The following is a 19,723-nucleotide window of genomic DNA, read 5'->3' as shown; positions in this document are numbered from 1 at the left end:
TCGCCTCAGCGAAAAGTTTAGAGCAGCTGCTCAACATGACTGAGCAGAGCAATTAATAACGACATCTACAGGACCTGAAACATGACGCGGCATTAATAACGACATCTACAGGACCTGAAACATGACGCGGCATTAATAACGACATCTACAGGACCTGAAACATGACGCGGCATTAATAACGACATCTACAGGACCTGAAACATGACGCGGCATTAATAACGACATCTACAGGACCTGAAACATGACGCAGCATTAATAATGTGGACTAAAACGCCACACAGGAAGTGGTCATCAAATATGTGTTCAGTCTTTATGTTTAAGCTGACCCTTTAAATCTCTGATGTCGGAGTGTCCTTGAACACACCAACAGGCATAAAAACAAACCGGCCTCTGCTCTGACCTGTTTGTCACGTGATGAAAATAAAAATGAAACTTTGACAAAACAAACAAATAAATAAATATCTGTGATGGATTTACTGTCTGCGGGAAGTTTCGAGTCTCTGCAGGTTGAATCTTCATGTTGAGCACCTTTCTTTTCCTGCTGCGTTCAATGTTAGTCGGTGTGTGTTGTGTTCAGGGTCACATGGAGGGGGAGGTGTGGGGTTTGGCGGCTCACCCTCTACTTCCTGTCTGCGCTACTGTCAGCGACGACAAAACTCTGAGGATCTGGGAGCTGTCGGCCAATCACCGCATGGTCGCCGTACGCAAACTCAAGAAGGGTGAGATGAAGGAAATTCTGTTTTGTTAGATTATTTTACACACTATAATATGTTTATCCTTGTGTGTGTGTGTGTCTTACCTGTGTATGTGTGTTACCTGTGTGTTACCTGTCAGGTGGGCGGTGCTGTGCCTTCTCTCCTGATGGTAAAGCTCTGGCAGTCGGTCTGAATGACGGCAGCTTCCTGGTGGTGAACGCCGACACGCTGGAGGACATGGTGACCTTCCACCACCGCAGGGAGCTCATCTCAGACATACGCTTCTCCCAAGGTACCTGAACTCACCACACAGGTGTGACGGAGGATGAAGATGATTGGTAAGTCGGTGATGAGTCACAGCTTTCTGTGTTTCAGATGCGGGGAAGTACCTGGCTGTGGCGTCCCATGATTCCTTTGTGGACATTTACAATGTCCTGACCAGTAAGAGAGTCGGCATATGTAAAGGATCCGGCAGCTACATCACACACATCGACTGGGACTCTAGAGGTGAACACACACTCACCTGTACTGCTGCTACGCTAGCATGCTAACTTTTAGCAGTACTGGCTAACCTTTAGCCAGGACATGTTTTAGACATGCTAGCAGTGTAGCTGCAGGGATTAGAAACTTGTTGAACACTTTGGTTCAGAGTGAAATATCTCAACAAATATTGGTTGAATTGTCATGAAGTTCAGTTCAGACATTCATCTTCCTCAGAGGATGAATCCTAATAACTTTGATGGGGTTTTATGTAGAATTTATACCTGTCCAACACTGCAGTTCCTCACAAGATACCTCCAAAACTAATGACTGAGTTAAATGCTAACATTGTAAACATTAGCATGGTACACCAACATGCCAAATGTTATATCGTAGAAAAGGTTTCAGTCGTAGTCGTCTGGACGCTGTTTTCAGAATCAAGACGTTTCGGCTCCCATCCCGAAGTCATTCTCAACTGTGAAGAAATGGGACGGAAACTGGAAATTTAAGCTACTCTGTGTTACATAAGCCCCGCCCTCAGGAAGGAGTCTACCTGAGTATCTGTTAATAGCTAGTTTCACCTGAAACTGACCTAATTGTTTCCATGATGGCCCAGTAATCAGTAATCAGGCCTGTTGTTTTCTGGCTGCACCTCCCTCATCACTGTTAAGTACCTGATTAGCATGTGATTGGCGTGACCAAGGTGATAATACACTCTGATAGACTTTGGGCAGATTAAATCTCAGACCACCATTTCTGCACCATTTCTACAATAGAACACTCCTGGACGAATGAGGGACTACACCGTCCCATGCCAAATGTTAGCATGTCACTATGCTAAGTGTCTGGGCTGTAGCCAGGATTTTAGAAGCACTGAGGTCATGTTAAATGTTAGCATGGTAACATTCCAACTCCATGCATGCTAACATGTTCTAACCGTGCTAGCAAGCTAAAAACCAAACATACTTAACATTACATAGTAGAAAAGGTTTCAGTCGTAGTCATCTGGACATCACTCATCAAGTGATGAGGGAGGTGCAGCCAGAAAACAATAGGCCTGATTACTGATTACTGGGCCATCATGGAAACTATTAGGTCAGTTTCAGGTGAAACTAGCTAATCAACAGATACTCAGGTAGACTCCTTCCTGAGGGCGGGGCTCATGTAACACAGAGTAGCTTAAATTTCTGAGTTCTCAGACCATTTTCACACTTGAGAATGACTTCCGGATGGGAGCCGAAACGTCTTGATTCTGAAAACAGCGTCCAGACGACTACGACTGAAACCTTTTCTACGATAGACCGCTCCTGGACGAATGAGGGACGACACGTCTTAACATTACATACTAAACGTACATGCTAACGTTAGAATGCTAAATGTCAGCATGTCACACAAACATAACATCAGCATATTAGAAAATTAGCTAGCCTGAAAAATAATTAAATTAAATTTTATTTATATAGCGCCAATTCATAACATAACTTTGGTGTGCACGGAGGACTCACCGATAATGCCTTGTCATGTCATATCGGAGATTATAATTACCATCCTGATGACGTGAATGCTTGCAAGTTGTAAACATATACATATATAGCATATACATGCTAACATGCTGAAATGCTAAATATCACATGTTAATTGTCAGCATGTCATGAGCATCTTAGCACCTTACAAGTTAGCATGTTACACACACATTAAATGTACATGGTAACATTAGTGAGCTAAAATGCAAAGTATTACATACTGAATGTACATACTAATGTTTTTGTCGACAGGTAAACTGCTGCAGGTGAACACTGGAGCTAAAGAGCAGCTGTTCTTTGAGGCTCCGCGAGGACGCAAACAGAACATCAGCGTGGCAGAGGTTTGTCTGTGTTGTTTTCTTTAAATTCTCGGGATCATCAGTGTGTTTCCATTTTTGCGCATTTGTTTCTGTGTTTCCAGTTTGAGAAGCTGGACTGGGTGAGCTGGACGTCTGTTCTGGGTCCGACCTGTGAGGGAATATGGCCAACTCTCAGCTTCGTTAACGCCGCCTCGCTCACCAAAGATTGTAAACTGCTCGCCACCGGAGACGACTTCGGCTTCCTCAAACTGTTCAGCTTCCCGTCCAGGGTGAGTCTCCGTCGATCTTACGGGGAAATGTGATGAAAAAACACACTTCGTTTAAAGTATATGAAGTCAGCTGCATTCTTATATCATGTGTTCTGGGTTTGTTTTGAAAATATTTTAGAAAGTAGTAGCGTTTTGTTCTTAACTATTTTTCAAGTTGCTCTATAAACATAAAACCGAAGAAAGTTTGATCTGATTTTTAAGAAAGTTAAAGTATCCCTCCACTCAAAAATGTGTTCTTCTTATGTTTACGTCCCCTAAAATATCAGACCTTGACTTTACTGACTTGTGTGCAAATTTTAACACTAGAGAGGTGTTTTTTTACATTCCTCTACTGAAGGGGGAGATCTGAAAATCTGAGGTTCAAACGGACTCCGCTAGATTTCGGTAGATTTCTGTCAGTACAGAGAAAGTTAGCGTAGTGAAAGTTTTGACAGCAAACATGATAGAATGCAGTTTTGGATGTAAACCGGACCCTGGAGCTTCCTTCAACTATCTACTTACATTACGTAATAACAACGTGAACACACTGTAACATCGTAGCAGATATTATTGTATGTTTCACAACCACTAACGCTGCGTCTGCCACTGCCAGTTTCAAGCTAACAAACAACATAAACAAATAAAAGATGCTAACTACACTTACCTTTCTGATACGTCTGCTAGTCGCCGATTTTGGTGCACAACAGACTCCTCATCTGGGTCTGACTGAGGCTCAGACTAAACAGCTGAATCTCTCCGACGTTTCCTCTAACTCTCTCACCATGCATGTATGTCTCTCACTCACATCCGTGCTCTCACCGGCACTGGTCAACATACAACACATTTTTCAGTGTCACACTTCGACATGTGGGCTGGGGGAAGCCGGGATCGAACCGCTGACCTTGGTGGACGGCCCGCTCTACCACTAAGCCACAGCCGCCCCTTTAACAGTTAAAAGTTAATTCAAGGGAACATATTCATATCATGGACTCCTGCGTGACGACTGACTGCAGACCTGCTGCACTCATTCTGACTTTTCTCTGTTCAACTTAACAAACTGATTTCAGGGCCAGTTTGCCAAGTTTAAGAAGTACGTGGGTCATAGCACCAACGTGACGAACGTCCGCTGGTCTAATGATGACTCCATGCTGCTGTCGGTGGGCGGGGCTGACACAGCGCTGATGATCTGGACCAGAGAGCCGCCGGGTCACAAAGAGAACAAAGCTGTGGACAGCGAGGAGTCGGACGACGACACGGAGGAGGACGGAGGTAACACAGTCCAAACAACAGGAAAACAGGACTTAGCTTTTATTCTGAAAGTCTCCCCTCAGTGATCTGGTGGACTTTAGAGGAACTGCAGCTGCAGAGGCTGCTGATTGGTCCAAACACAGGCCTGGAAAAGTCATTAAACCATCCAGGCCTTTACAAAATGTTTGATTTGTATAAAGTCTGTTCAGTCTGTCTGTACTCAGAGGACTTGTTGTGTTTTCAGGGTACGACAGCGACGTGGCCCGGGAGAAGGTGGTGGACTACGTCACCAAGATCTACTCTGCCAGCATCAGGAACATGTCAGGAACCAGACCTCACCTGCAGCACAAAGAGCTTCCTGTGGAGGAGAGGTACCACGATCAGATAATGACACACACATATAGACGCACTGTATCTTACTAATGTCTGAACTGATTTCTGAACTTGTTTCCTGTTCAGGCCTCCTGTGAGTCGAGCTGCACCGCTGCCTGACAAACTGCTGAGGAACAACGTGACCAAGAAGAAGAAAGTGGTGGAGGTCAGTACGCACCTCCACCATCAGTCCACTGACACGTGGCTTCCCTTTAAACAGCTGTTATGTTTGGTTTTCAGGAGCTGCTGTTGGAGCACGTCTTTGGCTACAGAGGCTTCGACTGTCGCAACAACCTGCATTACCTCAACGACGGTGCTGACATCATCTTCCACACCGCTGCCGCCGTGATCATCCAGAACCTGTCCGCCGGTCAGTTACACTCTCTGACTGAGCTTCTGATTTTAAATGTTGTTGTTGTTGATGATGAGGACATCACACTTCCTGCTTCCTGTCCTGACAGGAACCCAGAGTTTCTACCTGGAGCACACCGACGACATCCTCTGTCTGACTGTCAATCAACACCCAAAATACCAAAACATCATCGCTACAGGACAAATCGGTGAGTCACCGAGCAGAAAGTCTGTAACAGATTAGCTCCAAGCAAACATCCACTGCTAACAGCTAATCAGTCAACTATGGATTTTGAACTTTTTGATGCTTCCTTTATGACAGTTTGCTGCCCACATGCACGAATGGATTGAAAAGGTGTATTAAATGAATTTTTAGTCTTTTGAAGATGATAAGAACACAATAAGGACACACTGTAAATCCTCTTTATTGACCTCTCCTGCAGAGAGGGTCCAGGTCTTTATTTGAAACAGGCCTTTATTTCTAATGTCTCTGTCTGTTTTATATTTGATGATATTTTAGGAGGATACCTCCCTGCTGTCTGATCTTCTCCTGTCCCATTATTTGAAAAACAGCTTTTATTTGAGAATTAAAAATTATATTAAAAATCCTGTTTCCTTTAGCAGTGTTTCAGTCACAATAGGCAAGGCAAGTTTACTTGTATAGCACATTTCAACAACAAGGCAATTCAAATAATGAATTCCGTTTATATAACGTTAGCGTTTTATCTTGATACCCAAAGTGCTTCACAGTTAGGGGGGAACCTCAGCTCAACCACCACCAATGTGGTTAGGTTAGCTAACGTTACCTTAGCAACAAGTACAGCTATCTGTCCATCAGGAAACTCCATAAATCACCTCGGTACTGTACTCTGTCGTCAAACTGGCCTTATAACATTTAATGACATCTTTATGACAAGTCCAAATGGTTCCACTTTACTTGAGGTCAAGGGAATTATTCATGACACAATTATAATGGTTGAGGACTTAAAGCCCATGGGGGAAGTGGGCGCCGAGGGGGGTTTAGGGGGGAGAAAATGGGAGTAGGGCGAGGGAAGGGGCGGGGGGTAAGTTTGGTTCCAGCAGTGACGAGCTCTTTCATCTGGTCAGTGAACTCCAAGAGGAGGGAGGAGGGAGAAAGGGTGACTGGAGATGAGGGTGACCTCCGTGGGGTTTGGGGGGGTGAAGAAGGTGAATCCTCACCGGTTGCTTGTTGGTGAGGGTGGTGGAGACTCTTCAGGAAGTAAAATAGGTTAGAGATGATCAATTTTACTTCTTACTTGTTAAGGCAGAGTCCATCAAGGTGTCTGCGGTCCCAGAAAAAGTTGAAATTGTCAATAAAGTGCACTGAAGGACGGGGCATGCAGTCGGTGCAACAATCTGCTGAATCTCTCAGTTCCTCTGACTGGTGGTAGAGGGCCACTGATAAACACCTCAGCATTCAGAGAATGACTGTGTTCAACAGATCAATGAAGTCCCATTTAAGCACTTCAGTCTGTTGTTTGACAACACCATTGGTCCCTATGTGCAGTATGATGTTTTCCACATTTGCATGTGCAGCTAAGATATGCAGGATTCTTTCTGCCAAGTCAGAGACCATATCCTTGGGAAAGCAGAGTATTTTGGTGTTCTTACTGGACATGCTTCTTGCATCTTTTACAGCAAAGTCACCCACAATCAGAGTTTGAGGCCCAGTCGTTAGCTTTCCCTGTAGCCCTTTAGTTTCTGATTTACTCTCAGTCCTTACCCTGCTGTGTGAAGATGACAGGTTATCCAGGTCATCAGGTGGAGATCCAGGGTCCTGCAACAGTGGAGTAAATCTGTTCTCCAGTTGCACACTTGGTTGTTGGAGAGGTTTGTTGCTAACGCTCCCTTTCACAGCTGTCCACGGCTGTGTTCCTCTAAGAATAGGGGTTGAAGAGGCGGCGCTCTGCCTGGATAATAATGCAGGCCAGCCAGTCGCATCACAAATCTCAGGGCGCTGGGCTCTCGTCCTCCCGTTTCCCAGGGAAATGATTCACTCTTCGGCTTCGCACCAAGAGAGTTCCAGGGAGGATGACCACTTTTAGATTTACTAACACAGCCCTCTTGTTTCTTGGTAGTCTTGTTGCTGCTAATTAGCTGTGTGTTGAGTCCATGGTGGAAGTGGTGTCACATAGTCCATTCACTACCACGTTCACTTCTAACCGTTGGATTTTGGTTTCCAGCACTGCAATTTTCTGTAGAAGTTTGTGGAAGTGGACGAAACATCCTTGATATCATAGAGATTTCAGCTACTAAAACACTAAAGGTACAATGTAAACATGCTCTCATGAACGCACACAGCTATTTACGCTGCCATCTAAGTTGATGATGGTTCAACAGAGATACAACAGGACGTCAGACTGTGCAGTGAAACTCTACATATAAACATTTAGCTTTGATAAACAGATGGCAGAGTTGTAATATTGATCATATTGTTGTTCTCATGCATGACTGGCTGCTTTTTGTCCATTGCACTTCTTTTCTTTTCCACTGCTTCCTCATTATCACCGCCTCACCTCATCACCAGGTGACATCACTGACCTGCCAGGTAAGACTCACCTTTCTGCCGTCACTCATCACTGATCCATTCACGCACATGATTCTGTTTACATTCACGTGGAGAACGCTGTGTTTAACCTGTTTGGTGTCGTTGGCTCTCGGTGTGTAGAGGCTGAAGTGTCCGGTGAGTATCAGCATTCAGGATCCTGTTCAGGTCTGGTCTAGTTGTTCTGTTTGTAGCTCGACCCCCCCAACCACTCTGTCTGTCAGAGACCATGTCTACACTAACGTGGATTCAGATGAAAACACAGCTTCTTTGTGCAATCCATTCACACTAAACCACCGTTTTCAACCACTGAAAACTGGACTTTTCAAAACCAGTGTCACCAACTTCAAAACACAACTTCCTGTCTCTTCAACTCCCTGTGAGCTCTTATTCAGGAGATTTCTGTAGCCCTCTACTAAAATCTTCATCTGGCCAAATAAATGTAGTCTTTTATTGAGTGAGAAAAGTCCTATGTTCTTAAATCAAATGAAAAGCCTGCCAGTGCATTGAGCTGCTTTGTGTTTCCGATACAAATACATTTTTGAGTGTTATTATATTTCTTGATTGAAGTGCAGTGATCTGCCTCATTCTGGGCTGTTTCAAGATACTGACACCAATTTTTAGAAAATTCTTGAAACAAGTTGATTTGTTTTGGAAACGGGTGGAAATAATTTCACTGTACTGGCAATTTTTTTATTAATAGTTTGAAGAAAACAAGACTTAAAGGATTCAGTAACAGACGAAACATCCTTGATATCATGGAGATTTCAGCTACTAAAACACTAAAGGTACCAGGTACAATGTAAACTGATGAACGCACACAGCTATTTACGCTGCTATCTAAGCTGATGACGGTTCAACATTTTTCAACTTCCTGCCGCTGCAGAAACCACAGTGAGGAAAGTTCATTCTAGAAAATTCCTTTGGAGCCTACCATAGACCACTGTTCGTTTGGTTTTTTGCTAATTTTGAAGTGAGATTTTATGGTATCAAGTGTTTGATATCCCCAAAATCAGCACAACCGCTGCTATCCAGTGATGCCACTAAATAATGTGTACTATACTGTAAAATTCAAGAAATAAGGTAATAATTGTAGAAAAAACACAAAACTTGCTTATAGAAATTCATCATTTTGAATCAGAAAACAGACAAAGGTTACATAAAGAAGAACTGTTTTGACCTGCCTCATTTAGTCCCTTTTTCCATTATGACCTTCAAAAGAGTTTTTTTGCCCTACAACTCTGAAACCAACCAAACTCCCTTGACGTCTCCTACAGCATGCGTAAGCTACAGACAAGCTGCAGGCTTCATCATGGATGTATAAAGAGATTAATTAATCACTTTGTTTCACAAAAAGAAAATCTTAACTGGATGTCCACTTACTAGCTTTTTGTCGCAGCTATAAAAATTTGTCTCACAGTTTTCATTGGAAAGATTTTGCTTAGTTGTCACGGAAATGACTGAGATTTGGTTGAAAGCTCTGGAACAAGCTAGTAATTGGACCGTGAGTTAACATTATTTTGTCAAACTACAGTCCTCAGGGTCAAGAATAAACCCTTACTCTCTGATATTTTAGTTGTTTGCCAGCCACCATTAAGATGGAAGATGAAGAAGAGATTCAATGTTTTTCTGTTGATTTCGTGCTGAAGTGTGGACGCAGGATGTAGAAAAAAATCTGAAAACATTACTGTGGATGGAAAGCCTTTTGTAAACAGTGTTTTCAAATTTCTCCATATTAGTGTGAGCATGGCAGTAGAGAAACTAAAGCAAGTCGGACTAAGAACAAAGCCTTGCTTAGCACCTCTTATCAGCATGTTAAACTAGCCAAGCTAGCCTGGGTCGTTATTGTTTGTGGTGTCTGTACTGTTCGTGGTAAGACTGTGATTCAGAGGCTGCTTTTGCACACGAGTTCTTATAGAAGCTAGACCCGGGTTTATTGTATTGATGCAGAGGATGTCAGGGCATGAATATCAGGCATGACTGTTCTTTATCTGCTCGACAGAATGTACTGATCCTGTTTTATTAACCCTCTACAGCCATGATCACATAGGACTTCTTGTCCAACACTTGGTCCAGAGCAGGACATCTACTCAACAGATTTCAATACAAATTTGTAGATAGTCATAGTCCCCAGAGGGGAAGAATGTGGAACGGCAAGGAATAACTGATCAGATTAATCAGATGGATGTCGAATAGAGATTAAGGGGATCGAAAATATAAGTTGGTGCCAGTCCATGCAGTGCTTTAAAAAAAACATAAAATAATAAAATAATGAATTCTTAAAAGCTTCTACTAATAATTGAGATTTTTTGTAAAATGCCAAATTGGTTTAACCAAAATGTTTTGGCTAGCCAACATTTGATATCCTCGAGACAACGTAAAAGAGATTTAAGAAGAAATACAGCTGCATGTCACCAGTGTAGAAATGTTGTGGGATGTTGTATTTTCTAAAAACAGACCCCAGTGGAAACATATATAGTGCAAATACAGTAGGGTCTAAAATGGAGGCTTGGGGTACGCCACAAGAGATAGGAGCAGAAGATGATGAAAAGTTTTCAGTTACAACTGATACTGATCCATCTGTCTTGGATGTTAGTGTTGATCCTTTCTGTGTTCCTGTTACATTTTATTCAGTCATTTTCAGAACTTTGGTTTCAGCAGTTTTATTACTCTTCGAGACTTTGCAACCTGTCAGGTGGATTTGATTTGTTTTGCGACGACTCAACTCATCGTCCCAAAACATGACTCGTCTTGATTTGCGCTGACTTTAGACTTCAGACGAAAGGAGTCCTATGTGATCATGGCCAATGGTGTAAGTGTTTGCTGTAAATGTGTGGATGCAGAATTGAGTTAAAAAGAAGGAGTTTTGATTTTCCCAACTCTGAATCCAAAATACTCCTCAACAGTATGGAAGTAGTGAATGATCCTTAAATAGAGGATGTCTAATTACTGGTCCCCTACTTGCCTATCTCCCCCCTCAACTCCTGAATCTTAGCCCGTTCTCCCTGATACTCAGCATCACCACCCATCTCCTTTGGTTCCATTTCTCCTTTAGTCCAATGGTTCCTTTGTTCCTTGGTGTTTTGCTTCCTTGATTCTAAGTCTGTGTTTCCATTTTCTGATGTTCCTCTGTTCTTTGGTTCCTTGGTTCCCTTACTATTTTAGGTCTTTGATGCCTTAGGTTCCCCAGGTCCTTGTCTGCTCATTACCTTTGAATCTTGGCCCTTTGGTTCCTTAAAGTCTTGCGTGGTGGTTCCACGGTTCCTGGCAGTTGCTCCGTGTTACTGTGGATCTTAGTTTCCTTGGTCTTACTGTTCCTTGAATCCTTGGTTCCACAGTTGCAAGGATGCTAAGGCCCTTAGATTTTCAACACCTTAGTTCCTTGGTCCTTTTGTTCCATGGTTCTGGGGCTCCCTTAAGGCCATAGGTCACAAGATCCACAGTTCTCAGGATCCTAAGGTCCTGGGCTACTTGATGCCTTGGTTCTGTGGTTCATTGGTCCTATGGTTCTTCAGTTTCTTTGTTATCTTAATGTTTTAAGCCCTTGGTTCCACAGTTTCTAGGATAATAGGGTCCTTGGCTGCTCAATACCTTAGTTCCTTGGTCTTTTGGTTTCTTGATTCCTGGGCTACCTTTGCACTTTAGGTCCCTAGTTCTACAGTTCTAGGGAACCTCAGTTCCTTAGCCCCTTGATACTATGGTTCTTAGGTTCCTAAGTCCTATGGTTCCAGGGCTACCTTACTACCTTAGGTCCTTGGGTCCACAGTTCCTTGGCTCCATAGGTCTTGGGTTACTTTATGCCTTGGTTCTGTGGTCCCTCAGTTCTTTGGTTCCTATGTTTCTGGTCTCTTCTCACAGGCCTTGCTCCATCCATCCATGTGTGGGATGCCATGACCAAGCAGACACTGTCCATCCTCCGCTGTTCCCATGCTAAAGGTGTTGGCTATGTCAACTTTAGCGCTACAGGAAAGCTGTTGTTGTCTGTGGGAGTGGAGCCTGAACACACCATCACAGTGTGGAGGTGGCAGGAAGGTACAAAGGTTTATCTCATATTCTCAAATCACTTAAAACTGTGCGATTATTTAAAAATGGTAAATTATGTAATGACTCTCGCACAACTAAAGAACAAGAGGCAGTAGAGTTCTCTCAGGATAGTGTCTTGAACAAGATACCCTGGTGCAGTAGTATCATTTTAGCTTTTTAGGGATTTAGTTGATGACAACAGGCGAGGAGTATGATTAAAGTACCTGAGCAAGTTAAGAATAATAACATTCAGGGCAAGAAGGGTCATAAAACAGATACACATTTATACGCCACACACATATTCACAGAGGTGGTGTGTGTTGGTAGCTAGCTGATGTGTACTGTCACAGCCATTGGCTGTTTGTGACTAATAAACACAAAGAGATAAAAGGTTGCTTCGTGTTCATACATGAAGGTGCATTAAGACATTTTCAACCACTAAGGGGCAGAAAGACTCCTGAACAGCACCAAAAAAACATAACTTGCGGCATATACCATACATAGGTATCCCGTGGGAAAGTGACCTTTGACCTTTCTGCCAGGCACCAAGGTGACCAGTAAAGGCGGCCACGCTGAGCGGATCTTCGTAGTCGAGTTCAGACCAGACTCTGACACCCAGTTTGTGTCGGTGGGAATCAAACACATCAAGTTCTGGACTCTGGTCGGAGGTTCACTCGTGTACAAGAAAGGAGTGATCGGCTCGGTGGAGGACGGCCGCATGCAGACCATGCTGTCTGTCGCCTTTGGTGCTGTAAGATAAAAACTGTTTAAAACTTAATTCTGACTAACCTTTTAAAATATTTTTTTTATTAATTTGTATTAAGTCAGTGTTTGTCCCCTCCAGAACAACTTGACGTTCACCGGTGCTATAAACGGAGACGTGTACGTATGGAGAGAGCACATCCTGGTACGAGTGGTGGCGAAGGCGCACAGTGGTCCGGTCTTCACCATGTACACCACCCTGAGGGACGGACTCATCGTCACTGGAGGGAAGGAACGGCCGTGAGTACCCAAAAATCAACATGCTTTATCCCAGCTAAAGTTTGAAAAGTGATGAAAATTCACAAACCAGTGGTTCCTTCATATTCACACATGTGCTCAGGTCACTCAGCCTTTCAACACATCTGTCTTGGTAACTTCTTATTAACAAGTTGAAGGCCAATCATACACTGAAGACAGCCAGTGAACAGGGATGACAGACACCACAACAGGAGGCACTAGCAAATGAAAGTTAAAGACAGTGGATAGACAGAGGGTGCTAGGACAGTATTAGACTTTTGCAACCTGGTTCTCATTGTTCTAGTACCTGTATAACCTTACCTTAGCATAACATTGCATTACATAAGATCTTCCATCTTTGAATCACAATCTTGTTCTGGAGATGTTTGTGTGCCTTAGTGATGCCCTCAGCCTCTGGTAGGGTCAGCTTTGATCAAGTTGATCAGAGAGAATTGCGGCTGGACTATGGACACAAGGGCCAACTCCTGGACCCAGGCCTGGGGATGGATCTGGTAGGCAAGCACCTGGTTTAGCTTATGTGGATCTTCACAGGCTTATCACAGTTTTTTTTTTTTTGTCTGGGAGGTGTTTGTGTGCCTCAGTGGCTGTGGGAGCCTCAGCTCCTGGTAGGGTCCCCAAAGAATAACTGGTCTCAGATGAAGGACTAGACAATGGTTGTTTCATGACTTTGGTTCAAGATGATCAGAAAGAATCTTGACAGGAATAGGGACACACCGGGACCAACTCCTGGAGCCAGGACTTGGGGTGGAGTTGGATTTCAAATGGCGGTAGCAGTTGCTAATCTTCCTGGGGTCCCACCTGGGACCATGTGAGCCCCCCAACTCAGCCACAGCCCAACAATGTTATGGGCTCACCATTTGTCAAGTGAAGGGTAGGATCAGGTGTGTCTGTTTGGCAAAGGGCATAGTGAAGGCAGATCCATGATGGGACTCCACCACTCATGGAATGTCTTGATGGGAAAATCATACATAGGACAGAAGTGCATTAAGTCTATAAAAATAAAACCATGATGTTTGTTGGTGTATTTGACAGGACTAAAGAGGGCGGTGCTGTGAAGCTTTGGGATCAAGAGATGAAGCGCTGCAGAGCATTTCAGCTAGAGACCGGCCAGCTGGTGGAGAATGTCCGATCTGTCTGCAGAGGGAAGGTACGAGACAGATCTGATAATAAAACCAAACTCTTATGCAACATTAAGACAAAACTGGCGCAGTCAGTGGTTATTCGCAACAAACACTTCAATTTTCTTGGTCATGTACACAAGAGCCATGAAATCATAGAAAAGGTTTCAGTCGTAGTCATCTGGACACTGTTTTCAGAATCAAGACGTTTCAGCTCCCAACTTCCGGATGGGAGCCGAAACGTCTTGATTCTGAAAACAGCGTCCAGGTGACTACGACTGAAACCTTTTCTACGATAGAACACTCCTGGACGAATGAGGGACGACACCGACTTATTTTGAAGAGCCATGAAAGTACATCCATGTGCATTTGCTAGTTTTGAATTATTTTTCAGTGCATTGCACAAAAGGGTTGGATGAAATGGAGTTTAAATAGCGCATTATGGCAATTTACCTCCAGTTATAGAGCAGTTACTAGTGTTACTTTGACGATGGCCCCCAGTCGCACCTTTGTCAGAATATTTGCAGAACAGTAGCTGTTAGAACGCACTTGGATAAACATTTTATTTGTCCAATTATTTAAAATTTGCTTAAAACATTTGTGCAGCATGCAGATGGACAGATACTGTACTTAATGAGACATCTGTGTTAACTAGTTTCAACATTTTAGGTACACTGAATAATAAAATTCAGAGATTTTTTTAAAATATAGTGGTTTGAAAAACAATATAAAGATAATATAAAATAAATTCTTCAATTCAAGGTAAGATGGTCTTATTGAGTCACATCGCTAGAACAACAACCCCAAACTTTCTGACACATCTCTTTCGTCCCTGATGATCCAGGGTAAAATCCTGGTGGGAACCAAAGATGGAGAAATCATTGAGGTTGGAGAAAAGAATGCTGCCTCCAACACCATGATCAACGGACACACTCAGGGAGGGATCTGGGGTTTGGCAACTCACCCTTTCAAAGATGTCTTCATCTCCGCCAGTGATGACGGCACCATCCGAATATGGGACCTGGCTGATAAGGTACAAGTTTGAAGACTGACGGTGGAGACTGGGATTGAGGATGTGGGGGGGCTTGGTTAGCTCCACTACAAGTCTGAAGCTTTCTTGTGGTACAACATTTTAATTGTCTACTCACATGTTCTGTTATCCTTTTTTCTGTTAGAAACTTCTGAACAAGGTGAGTTTGGGTCATCCTGCCAAGTGCACCTCCTACAGTCCCAATGGAGAGATGGTTTCCATCGGTATGGAGAACGGAGAGTTCATTGTCCTGCTTGTCAACTCCCTCACCGTCTGGGGCAAGAAGAGAGACCGCAGCGTCGCCATCCAGGACATACGGTAAAACATCATTCTTTAACAGATATCAGGACATATTGTAGGACATCATCCTTTAACACGTCTATGTCGGATATCAATCGACTACACATATTTTTGTGGTTTTCTTGTGGTTCAGGTTCAGTCCAGACAACCGTTTCTTGGCAGTGGGTTCAGTTGAAAGTGCTGTGGATTTCTACGACCTCTCTCTGGGGCCGTCCCTTAACAGGATTGGCTACTGTAAGGACATCCCTGGCTTCGTCATCCAGATCGACTTCTCTGCTGACAGCAAACATATCCAGGTTAAAAAGACTAAAAACCTAGACTCCTGTAGAATTAAGACACAGGTATAGGCTACCGGGTCAGTTTAGTCAGGGGCAAATGTAGGTTTGATTACTGTCAGTGGTCTTGTTGCTGTGACCTCTGACCTTTTACTAATGGCTGCTTGTAATGTGGTAGAGGTAGCAACTGATGCTTTTGCTACTTTTGAGCTCAGTGACAATCTTTCATGGGAGCATCATATATCAGTGAATTGACTAAAATGTAAAATCTCCTTCATTTCCATCTCAGGTATCCACCAGCACCTACACTCGGCAGGTGCATGAAGTTCCCTCGGGCAAGATTGTCACAGAGCAGTCTGTCTTTGAGAGGATCACCTGGGCTACCTGGACCAGGTGAGGCTGGCTATGAAATGGAAAATGGGTCATAGTCTCTAATATACTGAATGATGGGTTAAGCATGGTGAATGGTGTAGGAAACATACTGTCGGGTCAAAGGAACATACTGTAGAGCTCAGGGGTAACTGTTGATTTTATTCAGGGCACTGTGCAAGTTGTAATCAAGGGACTCTTCCCATACTCAAGGGCTTAGGGAACCTTCCATAGAGATGTGTTAATATACTGTAGGACTTGTTGTATAGCCAAGGGAACTATCAGTTGAGCCCAGGGAACACATTGGAGTTAGGGAACATTCTGTAGATCAAGGGGAACATACTGTAGAGTCTAGGAAACTGACTTTCGACCCTAGGGAACTAACTGTGGAGTCTATGGAACATATCGTAGAGCCTACAGAACTAACTGTAGCGCTAAGGGAACTAACATTAGAGCTTAAAGAACCTGGGACCCAGGGAACACACTGTATATCCAAGAGAACATACCATATAGCCTAGGGAACTAACATTATAGGCTACTAGGAAACGAACTATAGAGCCCATGCAACATTCTGTAGAGCTTAGGGAACTAAATATGGAGCCTAAGGAAAATACAAAAGGGTTTAAGGAATCAAGTTTAGATTCTGGGGAATATACCATGAAATATATTATAGAGGCAAGAAACATACTGTAGATCCTAGGGAACATAATCTAGAGCCTGGGGAACATACTGTAGACTGGTAGGAATATACAGTAGAACCTGGCAAACTAAATGTAGAGCTTTGGAAACATACTGTTGAGCCTTTGGAACATACTGCAGAGCCTAGTGAACTAACTTTAGAACCTAGTGAATGAACTGTAAACCCTAGGGAACTAACTTTAGAGCCCCAACTAACTTGAGAACTTAGGGAACTAAATATAGAGCCTACTGAGGAGGAAACATACTGAGGAGCCTTGGGAACCAAGCGTAGATCCTGGGGAATATACTGTGGAACATACTCTACGGGCAAGAAACATACTGTAGAGTCTAGGGAACATTATGTAGAGTCTAAGTAACTATCTATAAAGCCTAGAGAAACATCTTGTAGAGCTGTAGGAATAGCTTAGGGAACTGACTGTACAGCCTTGGGGACGTACTCTAGGGCCTAGGGAACATAATGTAGAACCAATGGAACTAACTGTAGATCCTAGGAAACATAATGTTAAGCAACTTAATGTACCATAGAGGCTAGGGAACATATTTTAACCAGGAGAAGTGTCTCACTGAGATTAAAAATCTCTTATAGAGGAGTGTCTTGAACTTACTGTAAACCCTAGGGAGTATACTATAGAGCCTAAAGAAGTAAATGTAGAGCTTAGGGAACTAATTATAGAGCCTGAGGAATATACTGTAGAGCTTAGGGAACATGCTATACAGCCTACGAAAGATTCTGTGTAGGCAAAAGAACATAACACAAAGCTTAGGGAACCAACTGTTGAACCTGGGGAAAGTGTAGATCCTGCGGAATATATTGTGGAACATATTGTAGGGCTAAGAATCATACTGAAGAGCCTAGAGAACATACTGTAGATCCAGGGTATGATAATATAGAGTCTAGTCTAGGGAACATATTGTAGATATTTTATAGAATATACTGTGGGGTTCTGGGAACACACTTTAAGGCTTAGGGAACATATTAGAGGGCCTTAAAAACATAAGGCTGTTGGATCACTCATATTGATTGCGGTGGTGTTGTTTTCCTAGCATCCTGGGTGACGAGGTTCTCGGCGTTTGGCCTCGTAACACTGAGAAGGCAGACGTTAACTGTGCTTGTGTTTCCCACACCGGACTCAACCTGGTGACCGGAGACGACTTCGGGCTCATCAAGCTCTTTGATTTTCCATGCTCAGAAAAATTTGTAAGTGAACTTTGTATAACAATAAATTCTCGAAGTCTTCAGAAAGTCTTAAACAAAAAATTGTGGATTTCTGTCCACCAGATCACTTCATCACCTCTTTGCACCTCCTTCTGATCTTTTACAGGCAAAACACAAGCGTTACTTTGGTCACTCTGCTCATGTGACCAACATTCGCTTCTCCTGTGACGATAAGTACGTCATCAGCGCCGGTGGCAGCGACTGCAGGTGAGATTAAGTTAGACCAGATCTCTCAGGCTCATTCGAGGCCTGAAGCTTCTGGTTCAGTCAGTGAAGGTGATCCATCAGTGTGGAGGAGAAACAGTCAAAACACTGAGATCAGAAGAAATAAGAAATATGTTCTCCTTTTCTTATTAATTCAGAACAATCATAAGCAATATATTTATGATTAATTTCCTCATGCACACACATACAGAAACAAAACAAAGCTGAGTTAATGAACGCACACATTAAGGGATTTAAAATCAAACAACAAAAAACAAAAGAGTGCCAAGAATAAATGTTTCTGGTCATTTGACAGCAGTGAGAGGGGTTCAGGCTAACACAGTCGAGCCCAGAGACAACGACTATATTTCTCTGGTTCCAAACAGATTCAGACTCTCAGTTTATCTCCACATTAATTCTTCTGTTTCTTCCTTTCAGTTTATTTGTGTGGAAATGTCAGTGAGATCTCCAAAAACCTCTGGAGTCCACCTAAATCCTCCATCAGAGTCTCTTCTTCTTCCTCTCCTGTGATGCTGCACTCACCTCTGCTGACGCTTCAGTCCCTTTACCTGAAATCACACGGGACAGATTTCTGAAAACAAACTGCGTGCGAGCGTTTAAATCTGCAGACTTTCACTGAACTGTTAACTGCTGCTGACGGACTCAAACTTGTGATATTTCTGCTGCGGGACGCTCTGTTCCTCCGCCGGGAGTCAAATCAGAGCTGACGGTTCTGTCTTTTATTGTGACGTAGTTCTTGTACATTCACGTGTATTTAATGTTAAACCGTTTATATTTCAGGTCTCTGTGTTCAAACGTTTGTCGGTGAATTTGTCGAAAAAGATCCAAAAACATGAGAAAAGTGCAGTTTTTCAGTTTTACAGTAACCTCTTTAAAAGAACTCGTAGCTGTTTCATGTAGCAGTGTTTTTGTTTGTCAGTATGTGCCTTTTTCACAAACTCTGACCAAACATTTGATACAACTTTATTTATAATCGTGGTGCTATGAAACGTGATCATTTAGGGCTTTTTACAGGTATGGATGATGAATACTGTCGTTGTATTGTTTTTGTATCTCATATTATCTGATAATGATGATGATGATGATGCAGTTACTGTATATTTCGCCGCACTGAGTACTAAAATGAAGTAGAAAAGAATTGAGGAGAGATGGATCTTTGATGCCTGCTATTAAAATTGAAGGTGTGAAAATAGAAAATAGTTTAAAACTTGTTAAAAAAAAAAATCTAAAGAATTCTACCTCAAAATATAATAAAGTGAAATTAAATAATAGTAAATAATATTTAAGGTAGAAAATAGATATTTAATATAATTACATTTTCATTGATTTTTAAACCTTTTCTGTCCACAAGATGGCGCTGTGTTTTCTCTCTGTTACTTGTCTCCTGTAGAAATAAAACTTGAAGAAACTGAATGCTGCTTCTGGACGTTTGAACAGGATTTAAAGGGAAATACCAACCAAAAGGCTTTGAGTTATTTATCTGGTGAGACCTGTTCTATAAGGAACCTGTGCAGCAACACAAACATATTACTTGTGTTTCTGTGTCCAAACCTGTACTGTGACGCTAACATCTGATGCAACGTGTTTTCAGTGTAGTTAGAGGGTGCTAAATGTAAAATCCAGCATTTTTGCTTTTACAGTTTGT

The 19,723-nt window shown here is 42.7% G+C and overlaps 1 protein-coding gene across 4 annotated transcripts in view; it reads left to right on the top strand.

Annotated features, from left to right (window-relative positions):
• The window catches only part of LOC122873350 (echinoderm microtubule-associated protein-like 6), a 49,603-nt gene extending 30,112 nt beyond the window's left edge, over positions 1–19,491 (top strand). For 2 of the 4 annotated variants that reach the window (XM_044189972.1, XM_044189975.1), the window contains exons 21-43: positions 578–719; positions 835–987; positions 1,071–1,202; positions 2,951–3,039; positions 3,120–3,287; positions 4,334–4,535; positions 4,759–4,885; positions 4,974–5,052; positions 5,127–5,256; positions 5,348–5,446; positions 7,786–7,806; positions 7,927–7,941; positions 11,662–11,835; positions 12,369–12,577; positions 12,671–12,828; positions 13,879–13,993; positions 14,809–14,997; positions 15,140–15,312; positions 15,428–15,590; positions 15,859–15,962; positions 17,682–17,835; positions 17,960–18,060; positions 18,496–19,491. In XM_044189972.1, coding sequence (XP_044045907.1) covers positions 578–719; positions 835–987; positions 1,071–1,202; positions 2,951–3,039; positions 3,120–3,287; positions 4,334–4,535; positions 4,759–4,885; positions 4,974–5,052; positions 5,127–5,256; positions 5,348–5,446; positions 7,786–7,806; positions 7,927–7,941; positions 11,662–11,835; positions 12,369–12,577; positions 12,671–12,828; positions 13,879–13,993; positions 14,809–14,997; positions 15,140–15,312; positions 15,428–15,590; positions 15,859–15,962; positions 17,682–17,835; positions 17,960–18,060; positions 18,496–18,520 — 2,922 coding nt within the window. In that variant the 3' untranslated portion in view covers positions 18,521–19,491. The remainder of the gene's footprint in view (positions 1–577; positions 720–834; positions 988–1,070; positions 1,203–2,950; positions 3,040–3,119; positions 3,288–4,333; positions 4,536–4,758; positions 4,886–4,973; positions 5,053–5,126; positions 5,257–5,347; positions 5,447–7,785; positions 7,807–7,926; positions 7,942–11,661; positions 11,836–12,368; positions 12,578–12,670; positions 12,829–13,878; positions 13,994–14,808; positions 14,998–15,139; positions 15,313–15,427; positions 15,591–15,858; positions 15,963–17,681; positions 17,836–17,959; positions 18,061–18,495) is intronic. The other 2 variants (XM_044189973.1, XM_044189974.1) reach the window with 2 other exon arrangements.
• The last annotated feature ends 232 nt before the right edge of the window (positions 19,492–19,723 follow it).

Source organism: Siniperca chuatsi, linkage group LG3 (genome assembly GCF_020085105.1).
Source record: "Siniperca chuatsi isolate FFG_IHB_CAS linkage group LG3, ASM2008510v1, whole genome shotgun sequence".
NCBI lineage: Eukaryota > Metazoa > Chordata > Actinopteri > Centrarchiformes > Sinipercidae > Siniperca > Siniperca chuatsi.
The sequence above is the reverse complement of the archived record's forward strand: the minus strand, read 5'-3'. Positions and strand labels throughout refer to the sequence as shown.